General features: G+C 42.9%; 1 protein-coding gene and 1 pseudogene across 1 annotated transcript in view; one reads left to right on the top strand and one right to left on the bottom strand.

Annotated features, from left to right (window-relative positions):
* The window catches only part of PITPNB (phosphatidylinositol transfer protein beta), an 84,510-nt gene that overhangs the window by 24,851 nt on the left and 33,780 nt on the right, over positions 1-25,879 (top strand). Inside the window, exons 4-5 of the mRNA XM_085880186.1 lie at positions 8,882-8,973; positions 23,619-23,626. Coding sequence (XP_085736312.1) covers positions 8,882-8,973; positions 23,619-23,626 — 100 coding nt within the window. The remainder of the gene's footprint in view (positions 1-8,881; positions 8,974-23,618; positions 23,627-25,879) is intronic.
* On the bottom strand, positions 4,574-7,692 carry LOC147029258 (uncharacterized; annotated as a pseudogene).

A 25,879-nucleotide genomic window follows, 5' to 3' on the forward strand; every position in this document is an offset into this window, starting at 1 on the left:
ATCAAAATTCGAACAAGAGATTCAGAGGGATGTAAATTTTATAACCGTTTTCTCGAAACTTCACAAATGTTCAATATGCACACCGCCTGTGACACGACACACGTCAAGTCGGTGGTCCAGCTCCTGCCAAACACGCTGTAGCATGTCTTGTGTAACATTCTTCAGCACCTCAGTGATTCTCTGCTTGAGTTCCTCTAGGCTTGCAGGAAGAGGGGGATATAGACCAGTCCTTTCACATAGCCCCATAGAAAAAAAAATCACAAGGTGTCAAGTCAGGTGAATGTGGTGGCCATTTCAACAGCACATTATCATTATCACTGGCACGCTCAATCCATCTTCCTGGTAGACTCTCATTGAGATAAGAATTATACATTCAACTTAGTTGGTTTTTACACATTTTGTTAAAATTTGAAATCATTTGAGCGAGAATTAGCGATGTTATAGACTACGAAATGATGTCATTTTTTTAGGGACACCCTGTGTGTATATGTGTGTGTGTATGTATATGTATATGTATATGTATATGTATATATATATATATATATATATGTATATGTATATACATATACATATATATATATATATATATACATATACATATATATGTATATATATATATATATATATATATATATATATATATATATATATATATATATATATATATATATATATATATATATATATATATATATATATGTATATGTGTATGTATATATATATATGTATATATATATGTATATGTGTATATATATATATATATATATATATATATATATATATATATATATATATATATATATATATATATATATATATGTATATGTGTATGTATATATATATATATATATATATATATATATATATGTATATGTGTATGTATATATATATATATATATATATGTATATATATATATGTATATGTATATATATATATATATATATATATATATATATATATATATATATATATATATATATATATATATATATATATATATATATATATATATATATATACACACACACACACATATGGGGCATGGTACAAGAAGGGCCTATGTGCATTTTTTCAATTTTTGGGTTTATTCCCTAAAAGTACTTAGTTTTAATTGTATTTTCTGGTGCGAGAATGACTAAGGTCTATTGTGCAGCAGTAAGCTATTCATGAGGCCAATGTGTGTTTTATTCTGCCATAAAATATATATATATATATATATATATATATATATATATATATATATATATATATATATATATATATATATATATATATACATATACATCTCAAAATGGAAAAAATGCACATAGGCCCTTCTTGTACCAAGCCCCAGATATGTATATATATATATATATATATATATATATATATATATATATATATATATATATATATATATATATATGTATATATATATATATATATATATGCCTGAGAGCAGAGAAGCGGTTCGGCACAAAATATACTAACACAATATCAGTGTGAGATTGTCACAGAATTCACATACCAAAAATGTGCAAATCAATTTGGTGATTTCTGACAATTGCATTTGCACAAAGGAGAGCAGTCAAGGTTAGCCTGTCCACATTTACAGCGAGTACAGTCTGTTTTACAAGAACATCGAATTAATTCCCGACAGGCAACCAACATCTGCCTTTTCTTACTGTTGTATACAATAACTTGTCCTACGGTGAGACAGGCTTGTGAGTCTTGCTTATCTTGATTCTTCAGGTTAGTACCATTGAACACCTGAGAAATGAATAATTTCAGGCTCGAAGGTATCAAGTCTTCTTGACACTTGGGATGGAAACTTCCTTCAAAGTGGAATGGCTGTTGGTTGAAAATGTCATCTCGGATTACACTGAACAACAAAAATTTTTTACTGGAGATGTGTAAAGTGATTTAGACTAATTTCGGTACGCTGATTTCAAAAATCATAACCGTTTTGCTGTATCACGTCAGGATTTTCAGTAACAGAAATATTCCCATTGCCTAGAAGTCAGGATTTCAATGAAATTTACAAAAATTCATTTATTCATTTATTTCATCATGAATGCTTCAAAATTATAGAAATTACAGAAAAACTCCACTAGAATGTAATTAAAAATGCTTTAGGCATTTGGCTTTGCGTTTGTGCTGCTCTGTGTCAGTTTCACGATGCAGGAACCAGCAGAAATCGCCCATCATGTTCGGGTTGTGCCGCCCTTGGTAACGCGTCTCCATGAGTGAAATCTCTTGGTGGAATCGCTCGCCGTGCTCGTCCGAGACTGCTCCCAAGTTGTCAGGGAAGAAGTTCAGGTGCTGGTGTAGGAAATGGATTTTCAGGGACATCCTGGAGCCAAGTTTCCTGAAGGACTCCAGCAGCTGCTGCACTATTTCTTCATAGTTGTCCGCGCGCTCGTTCCCCAAGAAGTTGTCCGTCACAGCTTTGAAGCTCCTCCACGCTGCCAGCTCTTTGGGGTTTAGAGTTGTCGGAAAAGTTTCGTCCTTCATAATCTGTCGGATTTGCGGTCCAACAAAGACACCAGCCTTGATCTTGGCCTCCGACAAGGTGTTGCCAAACTTTTCCTTGAGGTATAAAAACCCACGCCCATTCAGATCCATTGCCCGTACAAAACTTTTCATCAAGCCGAGCTTTATGTGGAGTGGTGGAAGGAAAACCTTGGCTGGGTCGACAAGGGCGACATGCTTCACGTTGTGTCGACCAGGTACATGCTCTTTTCGCTCTTCCCAATCTTTCTTCGTCCAGTGATTCTTGTCGTCTCTGCTATCCCAGAGACAAAGGAAGCACATGTATTTCGTGTAGCCTGACTGCAGCCCTAACAACAGCGCCACCACTTTCAAGTCTCCGCAGATGTGCCAGTTGAAGTCATTGTACTTGATGGAATCAAGCAGCTGCCGCATAGTCTCATAGGTCTCTGTCATGCCGAACGCATGAGCCAGTGGGACTGATGGTTTCTCGTTGCCATTGTGGAGCAAAACAGCCTTCAAGCTGTTCTTCCCCGAGTCGATGAAGAGGCGCCAGTCTGCAGGATCGTGATCACACCCAAGTTCTTTCAACAGACCGTTGATGTCACTGCAGAATGTCATCGTGTCTTCCATCTCAAAGAACTCAGCCATGTCCAAGCAGCTCTGCCTTCGCCTTTGACAGCAAGAGATCTCTTACAAGATCATTTAAGTCTCCCTGGTTCAGAAGGTGTGATTCTTGAGTGTCGGGTTCAAAAGGTTCATCATCACCATCCTCTTCACCACTGCTTACAGCTATGTTCTGATCAGCTGGAGGTGTTGGAACGGGGTTCTCGTCATCATGAGGCACAGGTTTACGAGCAGAGACGCAGTCAGCGTACTTGATGTGACCTTTATTCTTCTTGTTGAAGCCGGCGATGCTTGTGCAGCAGAAATAACAATCATCATGATGATTCTGCGGCTCACGCCATATCATGGGCCCCGCAAATGGCATGCTCGCGCGCTTGCCCACCAACCACTGAGTCAAGGTTGTGTGACAGCTTGTGCAGCAGATGTGTGGTGCCCAGCTCTGTTCTTGGTCCCCCACCTTACACCCGAAGTAGTGAAAGTAGGCGGCCTTCATTTTCACTGCTGTAGATATACTTCGCTGTTGATCTTTTTTGGTATACCGACCACAGACATAACAGAAGTTGTCAGGATGATTGGTACAGGAACGCCTACTCATCTTTATCTGAAAGAAAGAAATATAACACAAGTTAACAACAATTGTACGAAATAGACATGTTAAAGACATATGTAAATTTCATTGAAATCCTGACTTCTAGGCAATGGGAATATTTCTGTTCCTGAAAATCCTGACGTGATACAGCAAAACGGTTATGATTTTTGAAATCAGCATACCCAAATTAGTCTTAATCACTTTACACATCTCCAGTAAAAAAAAATTTTTGAAATTTGTTGTTCAGTGTTATTTTTGCTGCCTTTGTTAGCACAAAAGCATCATCTGAGAAATCTCTCTTCTTCAGGGCTTCTCGTAGCATATTCGCCATTCCATTTTTATCCCCCGCCGCATGGCGGAAGGGGGATATTGTTGTCACCCAGGTCGTCCGGCTGTCCGTCCGTCCGTCCATCCGGGCGTCAACATTTATAGCTGTGAGTGCGATAACTCATAAACTGTTCGCCATATCGATTTGAAATTTGGGGCACACGTGTATCACCTGAAAAGGAAGAAACTTATTGATTTTGGGCGTGGCCGGATCCAAGATGGCCGACTGGGGTGGCCATCTTGAAAAAAATGTTTTTTCACCAATATCGATTTGAAATTTGGGTCACACATGTACCACCTGAAAAGGAAGAACCTTATTGATTTTGACGTGGCCGGATTCAGGATGGCCGACTGGGGCGGCCATCTTGAAAAAAATGTTTTTTTATAATAAATGGAAAACCGCTTATCTTATTTCAATTATTTTTCAATGGCGGTTGATTTTGGGTGTGGCCGGATCCAAGATGGCCGACTGGGGCGGCCATCTTGAAAACAATATGGCCAACGGGCGGCCATCTTGAAAAAAAGTTTTTTGTAATAAATGGAAAACCGCTTATCTGATTTCAATTATTTTTCAATGGTGGGGGATTCCCCATCTCTGATGGTATATTTTTGAAGATAAGTATGGTGTTTCTTCCATCTTGTAGCTCTTGAGCTTCAGTGAAATGTTTCAGCAGCTGATCTTTTAGTCTGGTTTTATTCACAGTCATAACAATGCCGAAGTCCTTCAATCTTTCTCAGTATGAAGTTCAGATAGCTTGAAGAGAAGGGTTCCATGGTTAACTGCTTTTTCTATGTAACTAGCCACTTCCACAAATACACGACTCTCGTTGACCTTCTCATTTAAATCCTCTGGCTCTCTATTCTGTTTTCGCAGTTGAGACCGATATCTATTCCTCAAATTGACGAGGCAGTTGAGGTGATATTTTGCTTCAATGGCTATGAGATCACCACCGGTTATTCTTGAGACAAGTACACTATCTTTAAGTTCCGTCGCCATTCGTTTGATATTGTTGTTTGCTTCAAAAGTTAATACCTGACGTAAGTCACCAGCTTCACAACCTTTCTCACAGAAGATACAGTACAGGCTAATTGAACATCAACTGCTTGCGGCTTTCTCAGACGTTGTTCATCAGGTTCTGGGTTAGCCTCCCTCTTCTTTCTGGCTTTGGATAATTTTGTATTATTAGGGCTTCAAGCATGGCTGAAGCTCTATTGAAATCGTTAGTATTATTATTAAAGGCGTTTTTATGTTCTACTGACCGATTTTGTGGCGGATCTGGAGGGAAAACTGTTCGATGAAATTGAACGAAACTTAACAGGATAATTACTCACCACCTGAAGTTTATACTATGAAACATTTGATGACGTAGGTCACGTGGTATGGTGGCCATATTGGATTTTATCCAAAACCTAAAAACATCTTCTTCTCCAGAAGGGATAATCTGACAGCCTCAATCTCTTGCACACATTTGCTAAGTTCCATGGTAATGTTGATTTGTTAATTTGGTCGAAATCGTTACATAATTTATATGATTTAAAATGATGCCGATTCGCCTCATTAAATATGCAAAATATGCAAATGAGAGTTAAAAAATTTTAATGACAAATTTCGATAGCACATAAACAGGGGACTCCCAATATATTTATACTATGTCTGTATTTGACCCCAGTGAGCCCCCAGCGCCCCCCAAAGTTGAAAATGACCCATTTTTGAAATGTCATAAAATAAAAACAACGCTTGGATGAAATTCAATGAAACTTATCCATTTAATAAGTCTCCACCTGAAGATTATACTTTGAAAATTTTGATGACGTCGGTCACGTGGTATGGCGGCCATATTGGATTTTCTCCAAAACCTAAAAACATCTTCTTCTCCAGAAGGGATAATCTGACAGCCTCAAACTTTTGCACACATTTGCGAGGTTCCATTGCAATCTTAAGTTGTTAATTTCATCGAAATCGTTACATCATTTATATGATTAAAATGATGCCGATTCTCCTCATTAAATATGCAAATGGGAGTTGAAAAAATTTAATGACAGATTCTGATAGGACGTGAAGAGGGGACTCCAAATATGTTTACACTATGTCTGTATTTTACCCCAGTGAGGCCCCAGAGCCCCCCAAAGTTAAAAATCACCCATTTTTGACATGTCGTAAAATGAAAACCAAAGAAGATAGACAAAAAGTGACCACACATTCTGGAAGATATTTTAACGTTCTACAGGTTCGCCATTTACATTAATATGCAAATGTGGAGTTATTGGACTTTTTTGGGGACTTGAAAATTTGTCCAGCCTCGATTTGTCCAATGTGAAGTTTCTTTCTTTATCATGTATTGCAATGGGTTTTTCAATCCTTCATTGATATAACATGAGGGACCCCGTAGCTGGGTCCCATTGCAGACTTGAACTAACTTTCTAACTTGGAAAACCCATATCATGTGACAGGGTGATGGTGTTGAAATTTGTTAAAATGGAGGCACGCCTTGAAGCCCGGGATTACTGGTTTACCAGTTTTAATTGTATTTAAGGTTGCAGGATTTGTGCCAAGAAGCAGAATGAGTAGCGAAACCATCAGCAGTTTCTTCCTGTCCAAAGAAAAGTTCTGTTGGTAGCATGCCAATCTCTCTGAACTGCTTGACATTTTCAAGAAATGTCTGGAAAGGTCTCACTGCCGTGTCACTGCTTGCACCATGGCTTTGTAATGGACACCTAAGAGGTTCTTGGGTAATCTTCTGGCAAATAATGCAGCGGTTCCAGTCTACTTCCATTTTCTGATAGCCTGCAAAAAAAAAAACAGTTTCACTTTCAATTTCTCACAACCACATGGAACCCCTGTTCTATAATTTACTTCTCATAGTTATTCTAAATATTGACTTATTACTCAATAAGACCTATACAACATGAATAACATCCTAGTTGTAATAAAATACAAATTAACAATAAAAGTAACATCAGAGATGGAAATAATGAGTACTACCAATATCAAAATATTGAATGTGTACTTGGCAATGAAAGGGTTAATATTTTGGATGGGCTCCTACTCAAAATTTAATAGCCATTACCCAAAGGGTATGCACAGAAAATTTGGTGCTTGTATCCAGTCTGTAACAATTATGTCACTAAGCCACTTGACTAACTAACTGTTCAAGATGAGGGTGTGAAGTGGGAGCAATGTTTGTTGTTGGAATACTTCACACGCAAGAACGTTGCCTCAGATCTAAATGTACTGCCAAAAAGGCTGATTAACTGCACGCATGCTTGCGAAGCTCAGGAAAGGACGAGGCAGGAAACTTCTGATGAAAAATCCAGAATCGATGACATCTGAAACTGTCCTCTCAGATCCATCCTTTCTTGCAGCTCAATCAGCTCTGTGTGCAGATGATGAAGTGCTGTCATTATATTGACTCCTTGTTGAATAACAACTGTTGTTTTTGGAAGGTTTTCTTCAGTTGTGATGTCTTCTCCTTGTGCGCGTCACCCATGAGGTCGTTGTCCTTGGAACCCATGACGTTGTAGAGTCATGGCGCTCCACATTTCCTTTCTTACGTAATGCCACTGTCTCCTTGCAGACCAGGCAGAGAACATTGCCATTATACTCCACGAAGAACTTCTCCTTCCACTCCTTGTTGAACTGACGGTTCTCAGAATCGACCTTCTGCTTCTTACCCTCCATTGCTGTGTTCACTGAAATGAGGAAATGATATTATTCAGTACTGAGGAACATGGCCATGGGTGCAAGAGATGGGGAAGAGTTATGCAGAGCATGTGCGTGCCAAATACTTCCTGTATTTCATTCTGTATTTCTCCCTTTGTGTCAATAACTTCAAACTAAATCTTCCTTGAATGTAAAGTTTGTAAACAATTGTTCCTTCTTCTTTTAAAAGTATTTTAAAAATAAAATGTTCCACTCTGGATGTCTCCCCAGCAGGAATTCGCCACATGTTCTTCTTCTTAACCACGATCGATCACGCTTCTTCTTTTTCTTCAGAAAGATTATTTTGTTCCTTTCTGCTGTTCCTTTTATTCTATTGTATCCTCATCTGTTCTGTGTTTTAGCTCTTCCACGAAATTGACTATGTGTACAAAAATAGGAATTAATTCATGGGGAATTAGGTAGGCTTAGCTTCATGGTCCGGACTGATTAGGCCCGCGGTCCGTCTTTTGAGTACCCTTGGTTTTTTTTATAACAAGAACACATACAAGTTATTTAGATTAGCAAAAAGCCATGGCTCAAGGATGCCAACAATTTCCTTGTGTGGATGACCCTTTGAACGCCCTCAGAGTTTAAACTATCAATCGTTGTTGCACTCTTCATCTTCATCTCTTCCATGTAAATGTTATTTGATGCTCTTTTTGCCACATCATTACATATAACACAATTGTGTATTTAAACATGAACATTTCTTGGCACTTTCAAAATTGATCTTCACATTTGTAAGATTTGATTTGTGTGAGATAAGTTGAATCGTTCGTACATTTACAACTTGAATGAAAAATCGATTTTGATTTAGTGATGACTTTCGAACTTCCTCAGTTCTTGGAACCTCTGCCTTTCTTGATATTTTACATATAATTATTAAAATAGTATGATAACGTATCTGTCAATTATGTTATCACTATTTTATGTTTACAATTGCATCTAATGTTGCTGTTGCGGTTGCATCTAATGAAGAAGAAGAAACTTTTATGAAAAAAGAAAAATGCAATACGACAAAGCAAATTGAAATTGCTATTGTTCAGTATTTATGTGTCACTCCTACCCCTTTATTTTAAAATTGTCAATGCCTTGTAAACCCAGAGATGTCGGAAAATGAATATTATTTTTAATTTTATTTTTTTGAATTTCTGTTTGTTCTCCTTAGCAAGGTTCCTTCTTTTATCCGGATGTTGGCACCTGAAGGATCCTTGACATTCCATGAAAAAGCGTGGAATGCCTTTCCTTACTGCAGAACAGGTTAATAGTTCTCATTATTTTGTGTTGCTGCAGCACTTACGTGGGTGTTGAAATGTTTTTCTGGACTTTCGTCCTCAGCTCATACATAACATGAACAGGTGATCATCACCATACATTTCAGCATCCTGCTTGATGTTTTCATCGACTAAAAATTTATAAAGTATCCCTTGCTCCACACATACATTGTTATCTCAATTGGCACCATCTTTATTTTCAGCAGACTCATTCAAAGGAAGAAATGTGCAATCATGGGTATTGGTTACCGACACTACAAAGATTCAATCCCTCAAAAATAATGAAGATTATGACATCCCTTTTACAAAGTCCAAGTCATACATTCGAACATACGTTTTGCCATCCGAGAGCGTACAGTTTGCTGCTTGTGAAAACTTTTGTTGGGTTTGTCCTTTCACAGTCCATCCTGATGCAATATGAAGCAATGGTTACGTTTCACGATTGGTTATACAAATCATTGTGCAAATCGGTCTGATAACAACCTTCATTCAGCTTTCAAAATATATCTCTAACAAATCGTTTCCCGACATTCTTATCAAAGGCACTCGACAGTGCTCCTTGACATGTTTGCTTCTTCCCATTGGTCATTACACAACACACTATTCAATCCAAAATTATTCCCACTATGTTGTCTTCTTAACTTGGCCTAGTAAAATTAAGGTGAAAAAAAACAATCAACCTGTATTGAGCCAGCGATGTGGGATCTGTAAAAGAATTACTTTTGATGGAGAAATTGAAAAACCAAATTGTCGCAAAGAACATCATTGTGGATTTGTTCATGTTCCTTGGACATTTGTTTAACTGAGTCTTGGTGGAAGAACTGCAACGTTTAATACAACCTTTGATAGCAAGCTTTTTTTTGCTAAATCTTCAAATTTATGCAAATCACAAACAAGAAAACATTCTTGAGAGAACATTTGAAACAAATGAAAAATATCCATCAATGCACTTCGCATTTTTGCGGACATATTCTCAATAAGTGCATTGAACTAAACATTGGAACTCTAATTAACCTGGAAGGGCACTCGGTGGAGCACATACTTCCACCACGCAATGCCTGATCCACGAGAACATATTGGGCCCAATACATGTTTGAAATATCATGCTACACAGCACTATATCGTTTTGGCCCCATCTCTCAATGGTAAAGAATCACTTTAAAAGTTAAATAATTCTCGTATCCAGATCTGTATCTTCACCAAAATCGAATCGATTCGTCCTTGCGACACATCCAACCTGTCCACCAAGTTTTGTCCGAATTCGTCCACAACTTTTTGAGATATCCTGTACACAAACAGACAGAAAGGGGTGAAAACATAACCTCCTTCACCTGTGTTGGCAGAGGTAAAGATTCTAAAATATATCCGCCCCTCCCCTAACCCCACGCACCCTGTCCCTCACCATGTTACACACATAACATGTAAACGTATCACATGACATGTAAGATTGATCATTCAAACACTGATTAAAAATCCTGAAATATATACGCCCCTCCTCCAACCCCACCTACCCTGTTCCCAACCATATTACACACATGACATGTAAACACATCACGTGACATGTAAAATTAATCATTGTAACACTGATGAAAAATCCTGAAATATATCAGCCCCTCCCTCAACCACACACACACACAGTCCTTCACCATATTACACACGTGACATGTAAATATATCACATGGCATAAAATGAATCATTGTAACACTGATTAAAAAATCCAGAAATGTATCTGCACCTCCTCCAACCCCACCTACCCTGTCCCCGACCATATTACACACATGAAATGAAAACGCATCACATGACATGCAAAATTAATCATTGTAACACTGATTAAAAATCCTGAAATGTATCTACACCTCCTCCAACCCCACCTACCCTGTCCCCGACCATGTAAACATATCACATGACCTGTCTCTGACCCCCCATCCATGCCAAAATCACCTACGTGTCCTGACACTGTCCATGCACCCCTGCATCCCCAATGCATTTGGGTACCTAATTCCAATTCAAACCTATACACCATTTCTGCTGCAACTACCTTTCCAGGGAGATTACCCAGGGAGATTATTCCATATCTTAAATCCTCTGAGTGAAAGAGCCCTGCAGAAACGAGGACAGGAGCAGGGGCCACAGTATTGGAGTAAAGAAGAAGAGAGATAAGATGGTAGGAAGGTTGGGGTCTCTCACTTAGAGTCGTCAATGCATTACATGGTCAACATGGAAACGTAGAGGCAGCAGAAATAGTAGCATTCCACTTAAATTGGAATTATATAGGTAGAGAGAAGCATTGGGGATATTGGGTACATGGAGATTGGCAGGACTGGCACATAGTTTAGGACCTGTCAATGATTGTGGACATGTGATGTTTGTGAGAGGGTGTCATCAGAAGGTGAAGGTGCAGTCAGTGTTTGTTCATTTGTCACATTATCTAATATATTGTTGCGGATCCGGGGTGGTGGGATTCTCACCCGGTCCTAGGCGCCACCCTCACCACCGCCGTCTCCGGGGTTTATAACACCGGCCGGCTCAGCACAGGCCTCGGGTCACGCGCCTTCAATCGCGATACCAACGTAATCCTTGTACCTTGCCAGTTGGGGAAATAGAACCCCTGGTTACAGACTGGTTTTGTCAGATGCCGAGCGTTTTCCGCCAGTCTGTAACCATTTTGGTTTAATATGCCAATCGAACGGATCGTTCCTCGACTCGACACAAATTAATCCATAGCGGCAACTTCATACGAATTAACCAGATTTATTGGGGAACATCGGGGATCACAACACAAGAAAAATTCACGACAATGGTTTTATTAACAATCCTCAACCCGTTCTTAACGAGGGAACCATGGATTACAGGTTTTGAGGGGGTCGCTACCGAAATATGCCTTAAACAACGTGCAGACAAAGACAGATAGACAGATAGCATGCATGCAAGACAAGACAGAGTACTTGGTGAGGTTTCATGGATGAGAGGACAGTGTCAAAAGCACGAATGTCGCTCGCAACAGGCGGATGTCCACGGATTCGAATTCCCAGCTCGAACGCGCCGCGTGGCAAGATGGCAGCACTGTACTCTTCCTTCTCAAGTCACTGCGTGCGCACGCCCTCCTCAGCACGTTCCGGCCCCGTGCAATGTCGACGGTGGGCCTCAGTCGATCTCTCTCCAGGGTTCAGCATACAAATCCAGGCCTGGCCTGTTCTCCAGACAAGGCCCAAATCGAGGTGCTGGGCTCTGGCAAGCGGATCGGCAAACGTGACGAGCCGTTGGTGTGAGCAGAGACCGTCAGAGGCTCCGGTGTCTCCTCTCCTGCCTTCCCGCATCGAAGCCCGACTTCCTCTTCGTCCTCTCAGTTCCTCTCTCTGTTGAATCACCTTTTCTTTCCTTAGAGTTGATCGCCGATTCGACGTGCAGGCAGCCTCTCTTACGTTCGCTCGCTTCGAAACACGAGCACTCTCTTGAGAGCGACTGTTCTCCAAATACTATTCTCCTTTCACGAAACCTTCGTTCGCTCGCTTCGTTCGCTCCTTCGACACACCAGCAGCCTCTCAACCGCCTGCAGTTTTCCAAACTGCCAAACTCAACCTGAACCTGAGGTCTTCGTTTTCTCTGTCGTTCCACGAGCACGCCTCTCTCGGCGAAACCGACCAAAACCCCTCCCCTTCGCGTCACTTCCTCCCTCTAGCCACACCTTCCCTCCAGGCCACACCACCTCAGCCGACTGGGAGGGGCCTATCCTGGTATGGGGTAGGAATAAGAGGGATCTCTCGGTCCTCCACCACCGCACAAACAATAAAACAACAACCTCCCGACACACATATAACGTCCCTTTTACTACACAACCTAGCTAAACAGGCATTTAATGGGGGATCTGAGCTCATCCTATATTTAGTAGTCCAATAAGGGCTATTTCCGTAACAATACCGTATAAAGCTCTTTCTAACCACTGACTCGCTCACTGATATTAAAGATCAGTACCTTCTGGGTGATGTAGAAAGCTCGTACACTGGAAAAAAAATCACAGAACAGTCGGACAACATCCATAATGAAATTATAAATATATGAAAAAAAAATGCAGGTGTGTGACCCGAGGCAATGGAGAGCACAGTTGGTGTGCTCACACAATGTGTAAGCATACTCTGCTGGTGTGTGTGTGTGTGTGTGTATGTGTAATATATATATATATATATATATATATATATATATATATATATATATATATATATATATATATATATATACATATTGTTACGTTTGAGGGGGGGTATGCATTCAAAGGGTAATTAGGATGTTTAATTAGGTATGCCATGCTGTTCGAGTTTACCAGGATCTCGATGTAATAAGTAGCAATCAGTGGTGATAAGTTGTCTTGTAAATGTTCATTTCTTCAAGGGGGAAATGATAATTGCCACGTAATTAGATAGGGACACAGGATAGGGTAAGTGTGTCTGCGTAAACCCCTTTTAGTAGTCCCTGGAGGCTGGCCATGACGTCACAGGACAGGGCTGCGGATGGCTCCGCCCCGTGATCACGATTGGCGGAAGGCGACGGCGGTGGGCCAATAGAACGGCTCGATTGGAAGTGACGAGGACAGGAGGATAAAAAGGTTCTGTTCGGGGTCGAAAAAGAAGAGGAAGAAGATCGGGACAAAAAGATCGTGTTTTTTTGGTGTGGAGGCTGTTGCGCGGGAAGCGTACTTGTTGTTGTGCTGATTCGATCGTGTTCTTCGTCGTGTCTTGGAGCCTTGCTGAGCCTCGTGCCTCACCTTGGTTGGCTCTGGGGTTCTGCTGATTCGGAGTACGGGGTCGAACAGCGGGCGGACCTGCCTCCCTTTCCTGCTCGCAATTTGGCGCCAGAACTGGTTCCCTGGCGGCTGTGAGCGGACTTGGGCCAGGACCAGGAGGTCGACAGCACCACGGTTTCTCCTGCCCCCCCCCCCCCTGACGAGAGCAAGGCCAGCTCGTCCGACGCTGATCCAGGGACAGTTGCGTCCACACCACGGTCCAGCCTGACCACCAGAAGTAGCTGTGTGTGTGTGTGTGTGTGTGTGTGTGTGTGTGTGTGTGTGTGTGTGTGTGTGTGTGTGTGTGTGTGTGTGTGTGTGTGTGTGTGTGTGTGTGTGTGTGTGTGTGTGTGTACTTGGCGCCTTAGAGGGTTTGAGATCTGTATATTCATTGGAATTGTCTGTGTTTTCCCCACGCCCGATCCCACACCATCCCGTCGAATCGCCCCGGATCCCTCTTCTTGCCGAGTCTGGTTATTTCTGGTTAATAATAAAAACAAATAAACATCATCAACTCAGTGAAAAGCGACTCGTGCCACCTTCCTCGTCCCGTTTGCGGTAGAGCGATTAGAACCGCCATGTTTGGGTTATAAATAAATAAACCGCCTCCATCGTTTCGGCTCATTCTACGTTGGCGGGACTGTTCAAGTCCCGTGGACGTCACAATATATATATATATATATATATATATATATATATATATATATATATATATATATATATATATATATATATATATATATATATATATATATATATATATATATATATATATATATATATATATATATATATACATATACATATACATATACATATACATATACATATACATATACATATACATATACATATACATATACATATACATATACATATACATATACATATACATATACATATACATATACATATACATATACATATACATATACATATACATATACATATACATATACATATACATATACATATACATATACATATACATATACATATACATATACATATACATATACATATACATATACATATACATATACAGACATACATACATACATACATACATATACATATATACATATATACATATATACATACATACATACATACATACATACATATATACATATATACATATATACATATATACATATATACATACATACATACATACATACATACATATATACATATATACATATATACATATATACATATATACATATATACATATACATATACATACATACATATATACATATACATTTATATATATATATATATATATATATATATATATATATATATATATATATATATATATATATAATCTCAATATATATTGTTGTGGATTTTCGCCCGTCCGGCATGCAGGCGACCGCCTTTAGCTCAATTGCGGCTGCGCGTGCCCACCGAACGAGCAATATAATTGCAGCTTTCGGATCAACGCCGAAACCCAGCTACGGGTGTTTTTAACCACACCATAAACCAGCCAACTCTTCTGTCCACGCACTACAGGGTCGATCGCCGAATTGTCGATGTACCTAATTATTCGCGCAGACAGAAATGCCGGGAGTTTATACCTCAACGGAGCCTGCACGAAAACGAGCCGCTTTTAGCAGCTCGTTCCATTTGCGATTGCCGAGCGGTTTTATATCGCCAAGCCCCATCGTACCAGATGTACGTTTTATCGGCTTATCAGCCAGCTAATTATTCCGAACACAATTATGGCAGTCAATGGATGAAGGGACGCAACGAGCAGGTCGACATTCAAAAATGGGGAACATTTATTTGCACACGTAATCAATGCAATGAATGGGGATCGGGGACAAGACACGAGTAAAAACCTTCAGCCGATGTCTATTTATTATGCACATGCACTTAGTCAGTTCTACTTGGTAGACAAGGCGCCACAGACTTTCATGCAAACCCCAAGAAAGAAAGGAAGAACCGGGCTTGTAAGCCTTTATAATTGCTCGGAGCCGGGATGACCGAAGGGGCTCCGAAAGACCGAGCGGGCTACCTGCCACCCTCTTGGTGACTCGCTGGGTGACCCTCGATGTCTCTGCCCGCACTCCAACCTCCCAGCTCTCCAAGCTCTCTTCCCGACTCCACCACACCAGCGCAGCGCGAACGTGAGCGCTCTCTCCCAGCGCTCTTCTCCAACTCTTTCGTTCCTTGTCGACGACTCGGCATCTCTTCAACCGCTCAAATGGACTCCAGGCTCCAAACTCCACTCTCCGGACTCCAACACTCAACTGGACTCACCAACTCGACAATGCTCTCGGCGTTGAAACGTGCCTTTTTATAGCCCCAAGGGGAGGGGTAGCTCTGGGCTTAACACCCAAAATCAGCGCCCTCCTTCCTTTCACCTTTGAACCTTCACTCCCGGCTGGCTGCGCCCCTTTCACCGTTCTGATCCGATTCTGCCATCAAACGTGGCCGTGGTTGAGATCGCTTTCACAACGCGGCCGTGTTTGAGATCACTTTGCCGCTGTCGAGGATGCCATCATGTTTGTTTGTAGAGATGTTTGTTGGGATGTTGATGTTGGTGAAAAGATGGCGGTGTTGTGGAGATGCTGGTGAGGAGAAGTTCGTTTGTTTGTTGAGATGTTGTTGTTTGTGGAGATGATGGTGAGGAGAAGTTTGTTTGTTTGTGGAGATTGGTGTTGTTAAAATAAAGATAGAGAAGAATAACACAACCTCAAGATTCACAGCCCGGCACACGAATAAATCTCGTTATACATCGGTGGGGAAATTTAACCTGGACACACACTTATCGACATAACTGATCTTCGGGGAAGCTGAATGGTGATCTGTGAAGTTCCACAACCGTAACAATATATATATATATATATATATATATATATATATATATATATATATATATATATATATATATATATATATATATATATATATATATATATATATATATATATATATATATATATATATATATATATATATATATATATATATATATACACAATATCCAGTCGGGCCCAAAAGTTTGCATACACTTGAGCAGAATACAGTTGACCTCCATTTATACCTCTTTTCTCTGCAATAATCATTATTCTTTCCATTCCTAGAGCAATTTCAACCATTCTCCCTTGTTTCTATCAAAGGTTTCTGCAACTTTTGTACTTTGGATGATTTTATTCATTGTTTAATTCATGATGTGACAAAAATAGCAGGTCAAAAGTTTACATACACCAAGGTGACTTGCTGCATGATTGGCTTTCGAAAGGCCTAGAATGTTCTGAAATGGCCTTCTATCACTTGTATTGTGTCCCCCACTCTCTGCTGATTATACAGGGTGTCCCAAAAGAATATACAACTTTTCATCTGCAAAGAGGATGGTCATAACATATATTTTTTAAAAAGATATATGGCTGGATAGAAAGCTGAAAGGTTGAAGTTTATTGTACCAATGTCAAAATTGCCATCAAAATTTAAATTTTGGTATAGAATCGTCGTTTTCTTTTAGACCACATGTTCGACATAGGCTTCACATTGTCCGATCACTGCCTGCAAACGCGTTGTCATGTTCTCCATCATTTTGGGAAACGTTTCCTGAGGAATGTTCTGGATTTCTCGGTGTATTTTTTCCTTCAGCTGATCAAGAGTTTTTGTTCGTCATGTGAATTTTTTGAGGAAGTCTGCATCTTCCTCCAACTTTCCTGAGAACCAGTTTGCAAAGTCTAGTCGTTTGCGTTTCTGTTGATCAGTAAGCACCGTTTCTGTTTGAATTTTGTTTGGAAAGGCATGAATGTCTTGGCGAAGGATCCTCTGAATGGTGCTCTTATGAATGTTTGTCTCGGCAGAAAGTCGTCGAATCAATTTTTTTGGACTCTGAACGATCGCCTGTCTCACCGTTTCCACATTTTCTTCACTACGACCTGTCCTTTTCCGACCACTGTCACCTTTGTGAAGGTCACAGATGGTTCCCACATTGGTAAACTTTGCGATGGTGCACTTTATTGTCCGAAAGTTTGGTGCATGGCGCAAGTGGATACCAAAATGTCTCGAGTGAAGACGTTGCACCTGTATGACACTTGTCGTCTGGTGCCAAAGTTCAACAATTTTTGTCCATTGTTGTACGGTCAGTCTTGGAATTTTTCTGTCGCTTGCTTGGTATCAAAATAAACTTCAGGGTCTCTGCAACAAGAAATGAAGCATTAGTGACAAAATTACTGCTTTTTTCGGGTCAAACGAAGCATTTTAAAAGTTGTTTATTTTTTGTGACACCCTATAATTGTTATGTAATAGGTCAGCTCGTTCTCCCGTGGCTGTATAAAGGGCCTAGCTTTCCTATTCAGGTCCTATTTCCACTTGATTCAGCATGGGGAAGGCAAAAGAATACTCTCAAGACCTGAGGAAGAGCATTATCCAGTTGCACAAGTCAGGGACTTCTCTCGGGGCCATATCTAGGCAACTAGAAGTGCCACGGTCATCTGTTCAGACGATTGTGCGGAAGTATAGGGACCGAGGGACAACCAAGATCCTTCCAAGATCAGGCCGGAAGTCCAAGTTGACACCAACCGATGAGAGGGCATTTGTCAGAAAGGTGCGCTTCAACCCCAAGACCACCAAGAAACACCTGTGCCAAGAATTGGAGGCTTCAGGGACGAAGGTGTCACTGTCCACCGTCCAGAGGGTCCTGCACCGAAACGGGCTAAGAGACTGCAGAGCACGAAGGAAGCCCTCTTTCAAAAACGCCACTGCGAAGCCAGGCTGAAATATGCAAGAAAGCACATGGATAAAGATAGAGGCTTCTGGCGGAGTGTCCTTTGGTCTGATGAAACCAAGATGGAACTTTTCGGCCACAATGACCAACTGTACTTCTGGCGAGAGAAGGGAGAGGCCTTCAAACCGAAGAACATAATACTCACGGTGAAGCATGGTGGTGGCAGCATGGTGGTGGTTTTGCTGCTCGTGGTCCAGGAGCACTGTATAAGATCGATGGCACCATGAAGAAGGAAGACTACTTGGAAATTATCCAAGGGAACCTGAAGCAGTCCGCTTGAAAGCTGAACCTTGGACGTCGCTGGACCTTCCAACATGACAACGACCCAAAGCATACTTCCAAGTTGGTTGCTGGATGGCTTCAGCAGAACAAGGTTGATGTTTAGGAACGGCCAGCCCAAAGCCCGGACTGAAATACAACAGAGAATTTGTGGACGGAATTGAAAAAGAGAGTGCAAAAGAGGAAACCCACCAATTTGACTGAACTCTACCAACACTGTCGAGAAGAATGGGTAAAAATACCTTCAGAGAATTGTAAGAAGCTGATTGATGATTATCCTGCAAGACTGACTGAAGTTCTAAAGGTTAAAGGCTATGCAACAAAGTATTAGACAATATTAGTGTATGCTGTATGTAAACTTTTGACCCGCTATTTTTGTCACGTCATGAATTAAACTGTGAACAGAATCATCCAAAGTACATAAGTTGCAGAAACCTTTAATAGGAACAAGGGAGAATGGTTGAAATTGCTCTCGGAATGGAAAGAATAATGATTATTGTAGAGAAAAGAGGTAAAAATGGAAGTCAACTGTATTCTGCTCAAGTGTATGCAAACTTTTGAGCCCGACTGTGTGTGTGTGTGTGTGTGTGTGTGTGTGTGTGTGTGTGTGTGTGTGTGTGTGTGTGTGTGTGTGTGTGTGTGTGTGTGTGTGTGTGTGTGTGTGTGTGTGTGTGTGTGTGTGTGTGTGTGTGTGTGTGTGTGTGTGTGTGTGTGTATATGTGTATATATTAGGGCGCTTTTAGCTACTATGGTAAAAATTCAAATTTGCGATAGAAGTTTGCAGAACCTTCCAAATGGTGAGGTTACATGAAAAACTAAAATCTTCCAAGTTTTATTAAGATTAAATAATATTTAGGACTTGCGCAGGCACTTGACATCCTTCTCCATTAGTGCAACATGGCTAAATTAAAATGAAAATCTCTTTTGATGAAAACAATTAAAAAAAATTCTCCTGATAAGTAAATAATATGCCTTTATAAAATCAAAGTTTCCTTTGAGGCCTTTGGGTATTTCTGTCGGTCATCCTCCATCACTTGAACAAGGTACTGCACTTGAGCCTCATCTCTTGTTCGACCAGCTTTCGTGAAATCTTGGATGAGGGCGACGCCTCTTTCGGCCGCATCATTCACGACGTTCAAAGAGTCAACCCTCTGCTCTGCTTTGCTTTGACGTAGGATTCAAAGCTCTTCCAGTTTGATGGATCCTTTTCCTCGAGAAAGTCTTCTGGCAGCTCGAGGAGCGTAAAGAGATTTTTAGTTTGGGAGGAGCAGAGGTCAGACAGCTTCTTTCCCTCTGTATTGGGAAGCCAGACTCGTCGAGATGGATCCTCTGAACCCTCCACGTCCTTTATGTTTATTACCATGGCGATCTTTTCTGACTAATCTAAGTTGTCATCAAAGAGTGCAAGGCCGACGTTAACTTCGCTCAGCTTCCACAGATGGCGGCTCATTGTTTTGTATGCAGCATGATTCAAGGAATGGAGGGCTTGAAGGAGCTGGAGGTCATTCTTTGGCGCGGAAGCAGCATTTCGAGCATCGAACCAGGCCCTGATATAGTGCTTAGCAACAAAAAGATAGACCTGCTTGATCCCGCTAAATAGGCGTTCTGTGTGACATGTACTGCGGGCTGATGACACTCATTTAGTGAGAAAATCCGAGAACTGCCCTTGAAACATCCAGATCTTGAAGCAGTAAATTGCACGAGCCATCCAACGCGCTCGGTGAACGGTGCCAGGTGCCCTGAATGTTGGAACTTGATGTCCAGAAGCCGCCTCCAAGGAAAATGATCGTCAGTTGGAGAAGTTCTTTGTAATCGTCTCGGGGATGCTTCTTCTTCAGAAGCTCTTGGGCATGCTGAATGACAGAATTGGCCCATGGATGGATATCGGTGGCTGTGCTTGCATCATCAGCAGCAGTCAAGTACTGCGTGAAATTAAAATTAGGCCAGCAGTCCCGGAAGGTTTGGAATAAGGTGATGTCTGGCCCTCGGGATGCTTCATCGACCGAAGAAGAGTAAACTGCTTCCAAAACAAGTTCTAAGACATGGTGCCGACACGCAAAATAAAGTAGTTGATGATCAAGGATGTTTTCAATACGAACACAGACCCCACCCCGGATTCCAGTATTAACAGCTGTCGTGTCAAAACACATCCCTTTGACACATCCAATCAGGTTCCACTCCTTAACTGTTGAAAAGATGACCGCGGCTGTTTCTTCCGCCTTGGAGTCTTTCAGCATCGGAATTGCCAGGATTTTTGACACACCATTCCCAGTGACCAGAATTGGCAGCCTGTCAACTTTGTCTCTTCCAGTTAGGTCTGGCATCAGCTTGGAATCCCAGTGGACTACCAGGGGTGTGTCAACCTTAAAGCTCTGCTTTATCTCTTCAGCATGTTGCTTCCTGTGCTTAACACAAGCGGCACGAATGTCATTTGGACTGAGAGAAAGTTTATTGATGTCTTGTCCCAATTGCTTGGCAAATGGAATTAGAACCCGACTTGCAGAACGATCGCTAAGGAGAGTTCTATCCAGGGCCTCAGTTACTTCAGATGTTAATAAAGTTGTCCCACGTTTTCTCTTCAGAGGCTGGGAATCACAGGTGGTTGGATGGATGGAAGAAGATGGTTGTCGACTTGAACTAGATTCAGTAGAGCTGGAGGAGGAGGAAGACTGGAGGTTGGCTGTTTCAGAAGTTGCGGCCATCTCCAAAAGTGCCTTCTGTTTCCTCTTTTTCTCTTCATTCTTACGTTTCATAATTTTCTCTGAAGTCCTGGCAGTCTTGTAGTCAAGACTCCTGATCTTTCCTGGACGCCCCTTTTCATGCTGAGAAGCAAGAAACTCCTTGTCCTCATCGATTTTTTTAATAAGATTCAAAGCATCAGCGTGAGCTATGTCAAACAGCTCATCCAGGTCGGCCTTGAAATTGTCTTGTTTCTCTATGTTGGTAGCAGTCTTCCGATTGATGCTTTTGTTTAAACCCTGCCACGTTGTGTGTAATTTTCGCACATGGACTACATCAGGAAGGTGCTTAGTAGGAATCCCCTCTGTGGACCAGATGTTCATTAGCTCTAGTGATGTTTGATTCACACTTGCAGTTAGGGTCTCATTCATTTCCACATGAAGGAACATCAAAAAGCGGAGAACTTCGGCCTTAGAAGGAAGCTTCTGGCCAGGAAGTTTTGGATTAGGGGATCCAATCAGCCAAATGGCCTTTTTCGATCTTGTTCTGGAGGCCATTACCCCCAAAATATGCAGAAATTTCTGGTCTGAAAAAAAGAGAAAAACATCATGGTTGAGTGGGAAATGTTAGAGTGGTAAGTACACATTGAAAAGTAACAAGTTTTTGCCAAGCTTGCGCGTTAATTCATGCACGCATGAAGAAATGCTCTGCTCACTGCTGTGCGATTGCGCAACTTTCAACAAGAAATCTTTCCGTTTCCGAATTTTGGACCGAGTTGGGACTTCATTATTTTTAGATTTAGCAATTTATGAGCTGATTTTACTCTAACCTCTTATTCATGTGGAAGCAAAATGTACCAGGCAGACTTTCCTGAGGGAGACGCTGTACCTGGTTTGGGTGCTTCTGAACACCGATGGGAAGATCATATCAGGGGTTTTGTATGCACAGGGAAAGTTTGAAATGATGATATTGCATGTTTGCAGGCAGGGGGAGCTGTGAGGACTTTCATAAAGATATTGTTAGTTTGGTTCCGCGACCACAAGAGAAACTGTACGAGATATATTTCCATCTATTGGTAAAAGGAGGTAGGTGTGCGTGCGTGCGTGCGTGCGTGCGTGCGTGCGTGCGTGCGTGCGTGCGCGCGCGTGCGTGCGCGTGTTTTATGTATACATGGTAGGTAGCCCCTCGTGTGTATTAACAGCAAATGGTAGGACCTCAACATCCCTCATCCATGGATATTTATATATTTCCGTGAGTCCGATTTGCATCCAGGAACAGAACAAGTATGGGTAACCATTTTGAAATTGCAACCCTTTCGTCCAAAAGCTGAAAATTATGTTTGAAAGACTATTTGAATCACATATTATGTGCTGGTTACAGATTACGCAATAGTAATGGCAGGTTAAAAGTGCTCATCAAGCAGAACCGAGTCGATGAGAGAGAGAGCGCGCGCGCGCGCGCGCGCGCGCGCGCGCGCGCGCGCGCACACACACACACACACACACACACACACACACACACACACACACACACACACACACACACACACACACACACACACACACACACACACACACACACACACACACACACACACACACACACACACACACACCACACACGTGAAAAGCCTCGTTTTCGTACGACATTTTGAAAGTCCTGTATTGAAGAGAACTCCAATCAGCTCTTACCTAATTAATTATCCCCAGGTACAGATATATTCTTATATGTTATTCCTAATGTCCCCATGCCTGCCCCCACCCCCACCATATACTATAGTAATGGATTCAATTAATTTACTGATACAATTCAGACATGATCAGCCAAATGGACTCGTGTGAAAATTTCTGGGACTCTATTCGCCGAATGTGATATCGATGCTACCTCCAAGCTTTGTGTTATCTGCAGATTTGGAAAGCCCACTCTTTAATCTCATTATTTGTCATCACTTAAACATATAAAGAAAATGTATTTGTTGACATGTGATTAGTGTTGGAAATTCCATTTTTACTTCACTTGGTTTGAGGAGTACAATTCATGTGCACTTTAAGTTTTATGGTAATTATTCTGTGTTCTCACTTGAATGGATGTGTGCCCCTTCCCTTCCTCATGTGACGTCAATATTGATCGATGTGTGAAGTTATAACGGTGAGTTTATTCTCATTTCCACATACCACTCTGATGGGATTACAATAACTTGGGCAGAGAGAGAGAGAGAGAGACCGAGAGAGAGAGCGAGTGAGAGAGACTGAGAGAGAGAGAGAGAGCGAGTGATAGAGACCGAGAGGGACAGAGATAGAGGGAGATGGCGAGAGACCGAGAGGGAGAGGGAGAGAGTGAGAGAGAGACCGAGAGGGAGAGAGTGAGAGAGAGACCGAGAGGGAGAGGGAGAGAGAGAGAGAGACTGAGAGGGAGAGGGAGAGAGAGAGACCGAGAGGGAGAGGGGGAGAGAGACCGAGAGGGAGAGGGAGAGAGACCGAGGGGGAGAGAGAGAGACCGAGAGGGAGAGGGAGAGAGACCGAGAGGGAGAGAGACCGAGAGGGAGAGAGACCGAGAGGGAGAGAGACCGAGAGGGAGAGAGACCGAGAGGGAGAGAGACCGAGAGGGAGAGAGACCGAGAGGGAGAGAGACCGAGAGGGAGAGAGACCGAGAGGGAGAGAGACCGAGAGGGAGAGAGACCGAGAGGGAGAGAGACCGAGAGGGAGAGAGACCGAGAGGGAGAGAGACCGAGAGGGAGAGGGAGAGAGACCGAGAGGGAGAGGGAGAGAGACCGAGAGGGAGAGGGAGAGAGACCGAGAGGGAGAGGGAGAGAGACCGAGAGGGAGAGGGAGAGAGACCGAGAGGGAGAGAGACCGAGAGGGAGAGGGAGAGAGACCGAGAGGGAGAGGGAGAGAGACCGAGAGGGAGAGGGAGAGAGACCGAGAGGGAGAGGGAGAGAGACCGAGAGGGAGAGGGAGAGAGACCGAGAGGGAGAGGGAGAGGGACCGAGAGGGAGAGGGAGAGAGACCGAGAGGGAGAGGGAGAGAGACCGAGAGGGAGAGGGAGAGAGACCGAGAGGGAGAGGGAGAGAGACCGAGAGGGAGAGGGAGAGAGACCGAGAGGGAGAGGGAGAGAGACCGAGAGGGAGAGGGAGAGAGACCGAGAGGGAGAGGGAGAGAGACCGAGAGGGAGAGGGAGAGAGACCGAGAGGGAGAGGGAGAGAGACCGAGAGGGAGAGGGAGAGAGACCGAGAGGGAGAGGGAGAGAGACCGAGAGGGAGAGGGAGAGAGACCGAGAGGGAGAGGGAGAGAGACCGAGAGGGAGAGGGAGAGAGACCGAGAGGGAGAGGGAGAGAGACCGAGAGGGAGAGGGAGAGAGACCGAGAGGGAGAGGGAGAGAGACCGAGAGGGAGAGAGACCGAGAGGGAGAGAGACCGAGAGGGAGAGAGACCGAGAGGGAGAGAGACCGAGAGGGAGAGAGACCGAGAGGGAGAGAGACCGAGGGGGAGGGAGAGACCGAGAGGGAGAGGGAGAGACCGAGAGGGAGGGGGAGAGACCGAGAGGGAGGGAGAGACCGAGAGGGAGGGGAGAGACCGAGAGGGAGAGGGAGAGACCGAGAGGGAGAGGGAGAGACCGAGAGGGAGAGGGAGAGACCGAGAGGGAGAGGGAGAGACCGAGAGGGAGAGGGAGAGACCGAGAGGGAGAGGGAGGGACCGAGAGGGAGAGGGAGAGACCGAGAGGGAGAGGGAGAGACCGAGAGGGAGAGGGAGAGACCGAGAGGGAGAGGGAGAGACCGAGAGGGAGAGGGAGAGACCGAGGGAGAGAGAGAGAGACCGAGGGAGAGAGAGAGAGACCGAGGGAGAGAGAGAGAGACCGAGGGAGAGAGAGAGAGACCGAGGGAGAGAGAGAGAGACTGAGGGAGAGAGAGAGAGGCCGAGGGAGAGAGAGAGAGAGAGACCGAGGGAGAGAGAGAGAGACCGAGGGAGAGAGAGAGAGACCGAGGGAGAGAGAGAGAGACCGAGGGAGAGAGAGAGAGACCGAGGGAGAGAGAGAGAGACCGAGGGAGAGAGAGAGAGACCGAGGGAGAGAGAGAGAGACCGAGAGAGAGAGAGAGGGAGCGAGGGAGAGAGAGAGAGAGAGAGACCGAGGGAGAGAGAGAGAGACCGAGGGAGAGAGAGAGAGAGACCGAGGGAGAGAGAGAGAGAGACCGAGGGAGAGAGAGAGAGACCGAGGGAGAGAGAGAGAGACCGAGGGAGAGAGAGAGAGACCGAGGGAGAGAGAGAGAGACCGAGGGAGAGAGAGAGAGACCGAGGGAGAGAGAGAGAGAGAGACCGAGAGGGAGAGAGAGAGAGACCGAGAGGGAGAGAGAGAGAGACCGAGGGAGAGAGAGAGAGAGACCGAGGGAGAGAGAGAGAGACCGAGG

This window comes from Eptatretus burgeri, chromosome 4 (genome assembly GCF_056783735.1).
Source record: "Eptatretus burgeri isolate ZD-2024b chromosome 4, Ebu_testis_v1, whole genome shotgun sequence".
Taxonomy (NCBI): Eukaryota; Metazoa; Chordata; class Myxini; order Myxiniformes; family Myxinidae; genus Eptatretus; species Eptatretus burgeri.